The sequence below is a fragment of the Scyliorhinus torazame genome, chromosome 16, assembly GCF_047496885.1.
Source record: "Scyliorhinus torazame isolate Kashiwa2021f chromosome 16, sScyTor2.1, whole genome shotgun sequence".
Classification (NCBI taxonomy): domain Eukaryota; kingdom Metazoa; phylum Chordata; class Chondrichthyes; order Carcharhiniformes; family Scyliorhinidae; genus Scyliorhinus; species Scyliorhinus torazame.
The window spans coordinates 161,837,858-161,852,005 of record NC_092722.1 but is presented as its reverse complement, the minus strand read 5'-3'; the positions used below and the strand labels follow the sequence as shown (position 1 = coordinate 161,852,005).

Below are 14,148 nucleotides of genomic sequence, written 5' to 3'. Positions count from 1 at the left end.
TTTACAGCCAATATATTCATTGAAACAAAGGTATACATTCAACCTGAAAGGTAACACACACCATACTTTGTAGTGCCACCTTGAAGTGCCCCTTTAGGCAGCATATGGTATATATAGTTTGCTAGTCAATATCAGTGTTCCAAAGAAAGTCAGTACCTCACAATGTGCTGGGTAATTCGCACTAGATTCCATAGCACAACATGATCCGAATGATGTTGATAGTGAACTGACATTGCATGGGAAAAAAGAACAAGTGATGATGGCAAAGCAAGTGCAGGAAGCTCCTGGCTGGAGAAGGAGCTCAGTTTGCCTTCAGCTTTAGTGTTTCGGGTTTCCAGGTAGTTGTTGCAGGGCCTGTAGGTGTGACAGACTGCATGTTAGCAACTGTGGTTGCTTTACTTGGGCAGCACAGTAGCATAGTGGCTAGCACTATGGCTTCACAGCACCAGGGTCCCAGTTCGATTCCTAACTTGGGTCACTGAGTGTGCGGAGTCTGCACGTTCTCCCTGTGTCTGCGTGGGTTCCTCCGGGTGCTCCAGTTTTCTCCCATAAGTCCCAAAAGATGCGCTATTAGGTAATTTGGACATTCTGAATTCTCCCTCGGTGTACCCGAACAGGCGCCGGAATGTGGCGACTAGGGGCTTTTCACAGTCACTTCATTGCAGTGTTAATATAAGCCTACTTGTGACAATGAAGATTATTATTATTTAGTGGCGGCTTGTCCAACCTTTTGACGTGAGGGACCACATTTCAACATTTTTCTCACTCAAGTAGCACAGCATTAAACACAAATTTCAAAAGAAGTTAAAGTATGAAGAAAAGAAACAACTTGCGCAATAAAAAGGAAAAACAATGTCAAAGCAATAAATTGATCATTTTAAAAATGTGTTATTATTAAAGATGACCGTCAGAGTGTGAGAGGGTGAGTGTGGGGGTGAGAGTAAGCCACACACTCACTCTCTCACCTACACTCATCGTCTCACACCGACCAGTCCTAGGTGGTTAGGTGACTAAAATACTGAGGAGAGGTTGAGGATGACTGTTGACGGGTGCAGTCGGTCAAAATGGTGGTCCTTCTGAGGTTTTTGTTCGTGTTTCAGTGCCTCCCCATCGTGATCACCAAGGGCTTTTTCAAGAGAGTAGGTAGGAGTATTATGGGGTATGTGTGGGCAAATAAGACCCCGAGGGTTAGGAGAGGGTTCTTGGAACGCAACAGGGGCCGAGGAGGGTTGGCTTTGCCAAACCTAGAGAGTTACTACTGGGTAGCAAACGTGGCGATGATCCGCAAGTGGGTCATGAAGGGAGAGGGGGGGCATGGAAGAGGATGGAGATGGCGTCCTGTAAAAGAACAAGCCTGGGGGCGTTGGTAACGGCACCGCTGCCGCTCACGCCAACAAAATACACCACAAGCCCGGTGGTGGCGGCAACACTAAGGATCTGGGGCCAGTGGAGAAGACACAGGGGTGCAATGGGAGCATCGGTGTGGTCCCCGATCAGGGGTAACCACCGGTTTGTCCCGGGGAAGATGGACGGGGGGGTTCCAAGGCTGGCATCGGGCAGGGATAAGAAGAATGGGGGACCTGTTCATTGACGGGACATTTGCGAGCCTAGGGGCACTGGAGGAGAAATTTGAGTTACCCCCGGGAAATGCATTTAGATATATGCAGGTGAGGACTTTTGTGAGGCGACAGGTGAGGGAATTTCCGTTGCTCCCGGCACAAGAAGTTCAAGATAGGGTGATCTCGGGGGCATGGGCCGGGGAGGGCAAGGTGTCGGAAATATACCAAGAGATGAAAGAAGAGGGGGAAGCGCTAGTAGAAAAATTGAAATGTAAATGGGGGGAGGAGCTGGGGGAGGAGATTGAGGAAGGGCTATGGGCGGATGCCCTGGGTAGGGTTAATACCTCCTCCTCGTGTGCCAGGCTCAGTCTGATACAATTTAAGGTGGTTCACAGAGCGCATTTGACGAGGGCGAGGTTGAGTAGGTTCTTCGCGGTAGAGGACAGATGTGAAAGATGTTCAGGGAGCCCGGCGAACCATGTGCATATGTTTTGGTAATGCCTGGCATTGGAGGGGTTCTGGAGAGGTGTGGCGGGAGTAATATCCCAGGTGGTGAAAGTCCGGGTCAAGCCAAGCTGGGGGCTAGCAATATTTGGAGTAGTGGATGAGCCGGGAGTGCAGGAGGCGAAAGAGGCTGGAATTCTGGCCTTTGCGTCCCTCGTAGTCCGGCGAAGGGTCTTGCTATTGTGGAAGGAGGCGAAGCCCCCTAGCCTGGAGGCCTGGATTAACGACATGGCGGGGTTCATAAAATTGGAGAGAATTAAGTTTGCTTTGAGAGGGTCTGCACAGGGGTTTTACAGGCGGTGGCAACCGTTCCTAGAATATCTCGCGGAGCGTCAGAAGAAGGTCGATCAGCAGCAGCAACCTTTGGGGGGGGGGGGGCGTAGCATGGAGGGTGGGGGGAAACGGTACGTGCGGCCAAGAGCCAGTGTGTAAAGCTATGTAAATATCGCATCTTGCAATGTATATACCTTGCTCAGCGAGATTTTGCGTTATTTTGTTATGGGGGGGGGGGGGGGGGTGTTGTTAAAAAACCTTAATAAAAAATAATTAAAAAAAAAAAAAGAGGATGACTGTTAACTCTTTCTAACACTGTCTAACACTCTAGCTATTCAACGTCCCACTGTTGCTGAAAATGTTGCTCCACCATGTTTATTTAAAAATAGATTTAGATTACCCAATTATTTATTTTGTTTTGGGCACCATGGTAGCACAAGTGGCTAGCACTGTGGCTTCACAGCGCCAGGGTCCCAGGTTCGATCCCCCGCTGGGTCACTGTCTGTGCGGAGTCTGCACGTTCTCCCCGTGTCTGCGTGGGTTTCCTCCGGGTGCTCCGGTTTCCTCCCACAGTCCAAAGACGTCAGGTCAGATGGATTGGCCATGCTAAATTGCCCTTAGGCAATTTAAAAAAGGTTAGGAGGGGTTATTGGGTTACAGGGATAGGCTGCAAGTGAGGGCTTAAGTGGGTCGGTGCAGACTCAATGGGCCGAATGGCCTCCTTCTGCACTGAATGTTCTATGTTCTATATTTTCCAATTAAGGGACAATTTAGCATGGCCAATCCACCTAACCTGCACATCTTTGGGTTGTAGGAGTGAAACCCATGCAGACATGGGGAGAATGTGTAAACCCCACACAGACAGCGACACAGGGCCGGGATTCGAACCGGGGTCATCAGCGCCGCAGTCCCAGTGCTAACCACTGCGCCACATGCCACCCTGCTCCATCATCTTGACTTGTGTAGGAAGCCTTGCTCCCCTCCCCCCACACTCTTCCGCCAGCCAGTCTCCCCCTCTTCAGTCCCTCGCCCCTTGTCCCCTATAGTAGAGTTACTGTAAAATTTCACTTCCGTGTGCATTATAACCCTTAAACATCCATTGGAAGTGGTTGAGTTAAGCACACAGCAGATGTGGTGTATGCAGCCAGCAGCAGTCTCTTAACCAGAGTTCAGATTTGCAATGAGCTGGACTCAACCTATACATGAAAACACAGCAACTGGTGACAAGCCCAGCGCAAGTTCTAAGCAAAGCAAAAAGCCAATGTCAATTTCAAGGTTATCCATAATACCAGGACACCTCTAGCCAGCGACACATAGAGAGAAAACAGTTAACTAGAAATCAGGAACATATTTCCAATTTCTACTGTACACAGAAATTCAACACAAATCCGTTTCCCAGCACAATCCCAATTTTGCTTTCAGGCAGGAGCACGTCACTTTGTAAGAAAGGATCTGAAAGGTAAAAATCTTGCTTTGTTATATCTCAATTAAATCTGAAATGGCTCTTGTTACTGGCTGTCGAAAAGGGGTTTTGTGGTTGATGCTGAAAATTACACAGCATGGAAATAATCCATGTTTGGAATTCCTATCTGGTCCTGTAATGAAATTTTTCTCACCAGTAGTGGCCTATCCATGAACAATGGCCAATGTACCCCTTCCCAATCTTCATGCATTAACTGTTGAAGTCTGCACTTTGTCAATTTTTGGGGCATGTTCATATCCACGAACATGCAACATCATAGCCAGTTCTACTATGTTTGATCTCTTTGAAGTTGGTTGCCTCAAATTTGCTTATTTTCCATTATCTCTGATCTTTCACACATAGTCTGGACAAGAAGTCCTCTTGCGTGATGTTAAAATCTTAATTGTTGAAAGAACAACCTACATGTCCATCATTTTGTTAACGCCGCCTGTCACACACGTTACAATCTACCTTTCCATGGATTCCACCTATTAAATCTACTGAGGGAAAAGTGGTAACGTTTCCTTCTGACTCAAATGTAACCTGCTTCATTGTTTATTTAGCCAACCTGGATCATTGACTTTGCTGAACCCATTGTTACATAATGCAATAGAATTCACATACTACTAATCTTAATATGTTGGACTGACAACTTACCTTCCCACTATTAATTTAATCGTATTGGTAAAGATTCCATTCAGAGCAAGGGCCAGGGAAACAGCTAAATATGAAAAAAGAAACACAAGCATTAAGAAAGGGTGCATTCAAACTAGAAGCAGGTCGAACAATATGAAAATACAGGAGCGAATTTGAAAAAGAAAAATAGCAACATACACTGGGCGAATACTTTACCTAAGCAGGCCTCTTTAATCTCTGTTTTATCTGTCCTTCGAATTATTTTGACCACAAAGATCACCGCCAGGGGTGTGAGGAATGAAATGGCCTGTGGAAACAGTGATGCACAATATGTATAGCCAGATGTAGAATTCCACCTACAAGGTTAATGCCAAATGCGGCAAATCACATACAGTATCTGACATCTGTTATTGGTGTCAACTGGCGTCATTTAATGCGCTCCAAGTGATGTTGCTAAAATAATTTAGATTTGTAATGAAGGGCATGATAGGAGCAGTTAATTAAATAGCAGCCTAAATATATTTGTCATTCTTTTATATCCCACACATGGCAGGTGGAAAGTCTGCTCTTTGACTGTCATTCTACTCCTAATGTGTACTGATTTTACAGTTTCAAACGTTCTTCCGTCTCAAGATAAATGGAGGTCGCGGATGTGAGTACATTTACCAGTACATAATGATCCAACAATGACTTGTCCTCACTCAGTATTAATTACATATAATTTACCAAGAAAAACTGGAGTCTCACTGTATGGGTGTCAACAATCATTTTGTACACTGGGCATTTTTAGCTGTCAATGATGTATTTCATGAGTTGGCAATAGTCAATATGAAAGGTAGAAATACAGAAGCAGATATGTGTGAAAATAAGGAAAGGAGGGAGTGATAACAAAGCTGTAATCCAATTGTAAAACGTAAATGTGATTGGTTGCTCTCTCCTTTGAGAGCTGGCTGGTGGTGATTTAACCTGAAGGTCACCACACCTCAGGCAAGGGGCAAGGTTGTGAACGTGGAACCTTCATGAATACCCTCAGACGGTACGGGAACCAGTTGGCATCACGTCGCATCACAAAGCTGTCCAGCCAACTGAGTTAACCAACCCCCTCGTAACTCAGTTACACGTGCTGACGATTTATAAGTTACACAAAGAAATTGAACAAGAAACATTAGCCAGGATATCTGTGATAATTCCCTCTCTTCATTTTTGAAATAGTGCTGTGGGATCTTTCATGTCCGCCTGAGGGTGCAGGTCAGGCTTCAGTTTAATTGCTCATCCAAAAGATAGAATTGCTGACAGTGCAGCTTTCCCTCAGTATTGCTCATGTCCTGGAGTAGGAATGTACCCAGAACATTCTGACTCATGTGATTATTTGCTAAAACTAAAATCACCAACATTAAATAAATAAAGTCATTATATTTGTTAATTGTTTATCAATGGCCCATATCTAGCATTAGGTTAGAAATGGGGATGTTCCCTGTTGATTGCATAGTGTTCAGAGCTCCTCAGATGCTGAAATAGTCTGTGCCAAAATGCAGTAAGACTTCGACAACATTCAGACTTGGGCTGATTAGTGGCAAGTAACATCCAAACAAATACCAGACAATGACTCTCTCCAACAAGAGAGAATGTGACAATCTCCCCTTGACATTCAATGACATTGTCATCATTGAATCCCACGTCACCAATATCCTGGGGGTTACCATTGACCAGAACCTTAACTGGACCAGTCATATAAATCCTGTGGCTAAAAGAACATGTCAGATGCTGGGAATTCTTTTTTTAAATAAATTTAGACAACCCAATTCATTTTTTCCAATTAAGGGGTAATTTATCAAGGTGGCCAATCGACCTATCCTGCACATCTTTGGGTTGTGGGGGCGAAACATACGCAAACACGGCAAGTGCGTGCAAACTCCACACGGACAGTGACCCAGAGCCGGGATCGAACCCGGGTCCTCAGCGCCGTGAGGCAGCTGTGCAAACCACTGCGTCACCTTGCTGCCAGATGCTGGGAATTCTGAGCCAAGTAACTAATCTCCTGACTCCCTAAAGGCATCCACAAGGCACAAGTCAAGAGTTTTTAAAAATTAGTTTATGGGATGTGGGCGTCGCTGGTTAGGCCAGCATTTATTGCCTATCCCTAGATGCCCTTCAGAAGGTGGTGGTGAGTTGCCTTCTTGAACCACTCACGTCCTTCAGGTGTAGGTAAACTGACTGTGCTGTTAGGGAGGGAGTGCTGTTGCCCAGCGACAGTGAAGAAACAGCGATATATTTCCAAGTCACAGTGGTGAGTGACTTGGAGGGGAACCTCCAGGTGGTGGGGTTCCCAGGTATCTGCTGCTCTTGTGCTTTTAGATGGTACGGTCGTGGGTTAGGAAGGTGCTATCTAAGGAACCTTGGTAACTTACTGCAGTGCATCTTGCAAATGATACAGATGGCTACCACTGTTCATCGGTGGTGGAGGGGTTGAATGTTTTTTGTGGAAGGAGGAGCAATCAAGGGGCTGCTTTGACCTGGGTGGTGTCGAGCTTCTTGAGTGCTTCACTTACACTCCATAAGCTCAACATCATTCGGGACAAAGCAGCCTGCGTTATTGGCACGCCATCTGGAAACATTCAAGGTGCACTAAAACTCAAAACTGCTTCGAAAGCACCTTCCAACCCTGTGATGTCTACCGCCCAGGACAGGGCAGCAGACTCGAGGGAATTCCACCACCTGCAAATTCTCCTCCAAACAGCGCACACCTGAGCCCGAACTACATCAGCGTATCCTCGCTGTCACTGGGTCAAAGTCCTGGAACTCCCTCCCTAACAGCACTGTGGGTGTACCTACACCACATGGACTGCAGCGGTCCAGGAAGGTGGCTGATCTCAAGGGCAGTAGAGATGCCCAATAAATGATGGCCTAGCCAGTGACACCCACATCTGAAGAAGTTGTTTAAAAAAAAAATTATGGGTTGTGTTGAAGTGCCTGCCGTTATGTTGTGCCACAACTTATTTCAAAAGTTCCAAAGTGCTGCACTTGATCTTCTGAAACACTAGCAGTTAGGAGCACTGCAGTCTGACCACAGAAAGATATCAATGTTTCCCAAGATAATGTTGCTGCAGGTTTACAATCAGAGTGAAGTTGATTACAGGGAAATTACGAGCCATCCATATTGTACAGTTGCTTTAAAATGCCGCTGTCATTCTGAGAAACACATTATTTGTTGGGATTTTATCTCTTGCTGGCTTAGTTGCTTTTGAGTGCAATGGGGTGAGAATGCCCGACAGTTTCACCACTGACCCAGGTTATCTTCCAAGCAACAGGCTATTTTAGATATTTGTACTGAGTTTCTGCCTGAGCGAGGGGAGACCATGGGGGAAACTAAGAGATTTTGGAGGAAATCTCTGCTGCTGCTGTAGCAGATGAAAGGAGTCACCCTCCTGCTGGTCAAAAGCATCTGATCTCTGCTTGCGCTGGCATGAAGTGCTGATCGGGTGAATCGATTATCCCGCAATTGACCACACTCCCCAGGGTGAGCTTTTCAATTTTGCAACTGCCCCCGTTGGCCAAAGTTAAAGCCTTTCACTGACAGCGTTCCTTACATTCAGCTTGACTGTGCGAGTAATGATGGAAAACATGATGTACGAGCAGCCAATCCATCGCTTGGTTCTGGGCAGGTACTTCATGCATTAGGTAAAAATGACGGTGGTGGATCGGCACAGGCAGAGATGAGTGGAGTTGTATTGTCAAGGGTTTCCATCCAATTTCTCCTGGACTTTACATACGAACGTCTCACTTAGGAGCAAGTGTGGGCCGCTCGGCCCCTTGAACCTGCTCCGCTGTTCGATAAGATCATGGCTGATCTGATTGTAACCTCAACCCCACATTCTTGCCTACTCCTGCGAACCTTTCACCCCCTTGTTCATCAACAATCTATCCAACTCTGCCCCCCAAAATAATCAAAGACTCGCTTCTACTGTCTTTTGAGGAAAGTTCCAGAGACTCATCACCCTCTCAGAGAAAAGATTTCTCCTCATCTCTGTCTCAAATGGGCGACCTCTTATTTTTAAACAGTGATCGCTGGTTCTAGATTCTTTGACAAGAGGAAACATCGTCTTCACATCCACCCTGTCAATACCCCTCAGGATCTGAAAGATTTCAGTCAAGTCGCCTCTTACTCTTCTAAACTCTCGCGGATACAAACCTAACCCTTCCAACTTTTCCTCGTACGGCAATCTGTCCATTCCTGGTATTAGTCAAGTAAATTTTCTCTGCACTGTTTCTAACACATCTACATCTTTCCTTAAATAAGGAGACCAGTGCACAGTCCTCCAGATGTGGTCTCAGCAACGCCCTGTGCAACCGAAGCATCAGCTCCCTACTTTTGTACTTAATTCGCCTCACAATAAACAATAACATTCTATTAGCTTTCTTAATTACTTGCTGAACCTGCACACTAACCTTTTGCGATTCATGCACTAGGACTCCCAGGTCCTCAGAAATTTAGTTAAAATGTATAGCCTGCTAATTATGAAAGTTTATTTTATCTTCCCTTAAAATTACATCTTCATTTGCTAATTCCATGTCTTCCCCACCCCCAACCGAAACATCGGTCGTCATCCCACACATCAGAAATCCAGCTGCCCTTCAGCAGTAATTCATTGGGGGGGGGGGGGGTTGCCACTGATTGGCATAGGGTACCACCAAAGTAGGAACCCCCTACCTGCCCATGTAGTCTAAGTGGCCAGGCTGTTCAACTTTCTCCTTCCCCCTCAAACCGATAAATAATGGCGCAGGTGAAACAAGGCCCTTACATGGCACGTTGGTTCATATAACTCAATAGGCCTAAGTAGGGCGAGCTGCCTGACTCTTTATCTGCCCTCACCACAGGATGGGGGACACATTGTGGGTGGGCGAGAAGGTGGTGGGCTAGCTACCCACTTTTCTTAACCTGCTCCAATGCTTTCAAATAATGCCGCTGGGACGCCATAAAATTTAGCGTTTCAATTCCGGTCTTGGGTGACTGTCCGTGTGGAGTTTGCACTTTTTCCCGTGTCTGCCTGGGTTTCCTCCGGGTGTTCCGGATTCCTCCCACAGTCCAAAGATGTGCAGGTGGATGGATTGGCCATGCTAAATTGTCCCTTAGTGTCCAGGGGGTTAGGTGGGATTACTGGGTTTCGGGATTAGGGTGGGGGCTTGGACCTAGGTGGGGTGCTCTTTCAGAGGGTCAGTGCAGACTTGATGTGCTGAATGGCCTCCTTCTGCACTGTAGGGATTCTACTTCTCATGACCGGCAGACATCTCAAGATACTTTACAGCCAAGATACTTTACAGCCTCTATTACAATGCAGGAAACACAGCAGCCAATCTTGGCAAAGCATGATCCCAAATACAGCTAGGTGATAATGATCTAGAAATCTATTTTTGTAATGATCATTGAGGGATAAATATTGGCCAAGGTACCAGGGATAGCTCCTTTGTTCTTATTCAAAATAGTACCATTAGATCTTTTACATCCACTGGAGGAGGCATATGGGGCCCTCGGTTTAACATTTCATCTGAAAGACATCATTGCCAATATTGTACAATCCCCCTGCACCGCATCAGAGTGTCAGCCTCAATTTCTCTGCTCAAACCCAGAGTGGGACTTAAATCCAAAAGCATGTGATTGTTCTACCAACTGAGCCACATCTGAGATATAGGGTGGGATTCTCCAGTCTGATGTGTTGGGTGTTCTGGATCACATACAGGTCACCAACACTTGAAGTAGTGCAACACTACTTTATTAAAAGGTTAACTATTTAAACATACTTAAACTGTGGGTAAATACGATACTAGCTTTAACTAAAGACCTATGCCTTGTGCTAACCAGTTGGTTCACTCAGCACAAGGTGAATGTCTGTGTTGCAGGCTGTGAGCTCTGTGCTCCTGGCTAGCTGCTACTCGAATGAGCGGGAACTCTGATGCCCCCTGTCTTTATAGTGCGTGTGCTCTCACTGGTGATTGGCTGCAGTGTTGTGTATGTTGATTGGTCCCACTGTGTGTCCATCAGCGTATGTCTGCACCATGATATACTGGTGTATATTATGACATCTCCCCTTTTATATAAAAAAATGTGCCTGCGTGACAATAAATAGTGTGTGGTGAATGTTCCTGACTACGTGAGTGCGAAATATTTACAGGACTATGTACATAAAACTAAGCTATTTACATGGGAAGGTGCCTGGTGCAGAAAAAACAGCGTGTCACACAAATAACGAGATGAACACTATATACAAACCACTTGAACGATTAAACGTAAGAACAGAACAGACCAGAGTGTCCATTCGTGCACAAAGTTCACAAATTAAATCTCTGAGGTGGGCGACGAATTCTGGTTGACCGCCTCAAGGGTGGGTCAGGAGCCACCGGCTGAGGAGCGGGCTGGACTGCGTCAGAGTGAGGAGGATGCAGAGTAACCGGAATCTCCGCATAGTCCAGGTCAGCGACAACAGGAGGGCGTGGCACTGGTGGAGGATCATGTAGCGAGCACGGAACGAGATGAAGGGCACGTTGATTACGGCGCAGAATGGAACCATCCAGTAGACGAACCAGGAACGAGCGGGGAGCCACCTGCCGAAGAACCACAGCAGTTGCAGACCAGCCACCATCCGGAAAATGGATGCGGACATTGTCATCTGGAGCCAGAGCAGGGAGATCAGCTGCACAGGAGTCATGAGCCGCCTTGTGCTGTGCACGAGACAGCTGCATCCGTTGAAGGACCGGAACGTGGTCGAGGTCTGGGATATGAATGAACGGCACCGTCGTCCTCGGGGTGCGACCCATGAGCAGCTGGGCTGGCGACAGGCCAGTGGACAGTGGGGCTGAGCGATAGGCCAGCAGGACGAGGTAGAAGTCTAATCCCGCATCGGCAGCCTTGCAGAGGAGCCGTTTGACTATGTGGACGCCCTTTTCCACTTTGCCATTGGATTGGGGGTACAGGGGACTGGGTGTCATATGCACAAAGTTGTACCTCCTGGCAAAGTTGGACCATTCCTGGCTTGCGAAGCAGGGGCCATTGTCCGACATCACAGTGAGTGGGATGCCGTGACGAGCAAAGGTGTCCTTACAGGCACGGGTGACTGCAGACGATGTGATGTCGTGCAAACGTACCACCTCCGGGTAGTTTGAAAAATAGTCTACAATCAGAACATAGTCCCTGCCCAGCGCATGGGATGCCAACCTTGGACCAAGGGGACGTGACCAACTCATGGGGCTGTAGGGTCTCACGTGGTTGGGCCGACTGGAACCGCTGACAGGTGGGGCAGTTGAGCTCTGTGTTGGCGATGTCCTCATTGATGCCGGGCCCCAGTACACTGCCTCTCGGGCCCATCGGTGGCACTTTTCCACGTCAAGATGGCCCTCGTGTAGCTGTTCCAAGACAAGCTGATGCATGCTGTGCGGGATAACAATGCAGTCCAGCTTTAGGAGGAAACCATCGACTACCGCCAGATCATCTCTGATGTTGTAGAACTGCGGGCATTGGCCCTTGAGCCACCCGTCTGTTAGGTGGCGCATGACACGCTGTAGCAGGGGGTCAGCCGCAGTCTCGCGGCGAATTTGGACGAGGCGGTCATCCGTGGCCGGTAGATTGGAGGCCAAGAAGGCCACATGGGTGTCAACCTGGCAGACGAATCCCGCTGAGTCACACGGGGTGTTGACTGCCCTGGGCAGAGCGCGGCTATGATCAGGTCTGTGCCCGGGGTGTATATGAGCTGGAAGTCGAGGCGTCATGTCGTTCAAGTCTTTTTGTATTATATTGACCAGTGGGCGATGGTCGGTCTCAATGGTGATTTGGGGAAGGCCGTACACATAATCATGAAACTTGACAACACCGGTCAAGAGGCTCAGGCACTCCTTTTCTATCTGCGCGTAGCGCTGTTCCGTGGGGGTCATGGCGCGTGACGCATATGCAACGGGGGCCCATGATGAGGCCTCATCGCGTTGCAGGAGCACTGCCCCAATGCCAAATTGGCTGGCATCGGTCGAAACTTTTGTCTCTTTCGCTGGATCAAAAAAGGCCAATACTGGGGCCGTGATAAATTTGGTTTTAAGTTCTGTCCATTCGCTCTCGTGGGCCGGAAGCCATTGGAAGTCTGTCGTCTTCCTGACCAGGTTCCTGAGATCAGTGGTGACTGGTGATTGGCTGCGGTGTTGTGTATGTTGATTGGTCCCACTGTGTGTCCATCAGTGTGTGTCTGCACCATGCTATACTGGTGTATATTATGACACAGTCGCTGATGCCAAAATCGCGTTCGGCAATCGGCCAGAGAATCCCCGTTTGTGCTGAAATCGGGGGCGGCGCCGCTTTGGCGATGCTCCGCCCCCTCCAAAACGGCATACTCGGGGATGTGTCAGTGTTATAAACATCATTTCCTTTGTTAAGAGGCATAGCATTGAGGCTTACACTCTTTAATGGACCTGGGATTCTGATGCTTTGTAATTATGGATTATGTCAAACGTGTTTTCAATCAGACTATGGGGCGAAATTCTCCCCCAACGGCGGGGTGTCCGCCGACTGGCGCCAAAGACGGCGCCAATCAGACGGGCATCGCGCCGGCCCAAAGGTGCGGAATGCTCCGCATCTTTGGCGGCCTAGCCCCAACATTGAGGGGCTAGGCCGACGCCGAGGGATTTCCGCCCCGTCAGCTGGCGGAAATGGCGTTTGTTGCCCCGCCAGCTGGCGCGGAAATGCGGCGCATGCGCGGGAGCGTCAGTGGCCGCTGTCAGTTTCCCGGCGCATGCGCGGGAGCGTCAGCGGCCGCTGTCAGTTTCCCACGCTTGCGCAGTGGGGAGAGTCTCTTCCGCCTCCGCCATGGTGGAGACCGTGGCGGAGGCGGAAGGGAAAGAGTGCCCCACGGCACAGGCCCGCCCGCGGATCGGTGGGCCCCGATCGCGGGCCAGGCCACTGTGGGGGCACCCCCCGGGGTCAGATCGCACCGAGCCCCCCCTCTCAGGACCCCGGAGCCTGCCCACGCCGCCTGGTCCCGCCGGTAAATACCAGGTTTGATTTACGCCGGCGGGACAGGCAATTTCTGGGCGGGACTTCGGCCCATCCGGGCCGGAGAATCCAGCGGGGGGGTCCCGCCAACCGGCGCGGCCCGATTCCCGCCCCCGCCCAATCTCCGGTACCGGAGACTTCGGCGGGGGCGGGATTCACGGCGGCCAACGGCCATTCTCCGACCCGGCGGGGGGTCGGAGAATGACGCCCATGAACTCTCTCCTCCATTTCGATCTTTTTTTATTTTCTATTTTTTTGCCCAACCCGCTTCCGCCAAAAAGGCCACCTGTAACTTGTTCTTATGTTTTGCTTTCACCAAGCACTGAACCATAAATAGAATTTACAGTGCTGAAGGAGGCCATTCGGCCCATCGAGTCTGCACCCTACTCAAACCCACACCTCCACCCTATCCCCATTAGCCAGTAACCCCACCCAACACTAAGGGAAATTTTGGACACTAAGGACAATTTAGCATGGCCAATCCACCTAACCAGCACATCTTTGGATTGTGGGTGAAAACCGGAGCACCCGGAGGAAACCCACGCACACAGGTGGAGAACGTGCAAACTCCGCACAGACAGTGACCCAGCAGGGAATCGAACCTGGGACCCTGAAGCTGTGAAGCGATTGTGCTAACCACAATGCTACCGTGCTGCCCATGTTCCGCTATTAATACCATCTGCTAGCTT

At 48.7% G+C, this 14,148-nt stretch overlaps 1 protein-coding gene across 5 annotated transcripts in view; it reads right to left on the bottom strand.

Annotated features, from left to right (window-relative positions):
• The window catches only part of plpp4 (phospholipid phosphatase 4), a 400,047-nt gene that overhangs the window by 185,229 nt on the left and 200,670 nt on the right, over nucleotides 1-14,148 (bottom strand). For 3 of the 5 annotated variants that reach the window (XM_072479340.1, XM_072479344.1, XM_072479341.1), the window contains exons 3-5: nucleotides 4,651-4,741; nucleotides 4,456-4,519; nucleotides 157-354 (exon numbers count right to left, since the gene is read on the bottom strand). In XM_072479340.1, the coding sequence (XP_072335441.1) occupies nucleotides 157-354; nucleotides 4,456-4,519; nucleotides 4,651-4,741 (353 nt within the window). The remainder of the gene's footprint in view (nucleotides 1-156; nucleotides 355-4,455; nucleotides 4,520-4,650; nucleotides 4,742-14,148) is intronic. The other 2 variants (XM_072479343.1, XM_072479345.1) reach the window with 1 other exon arrangement.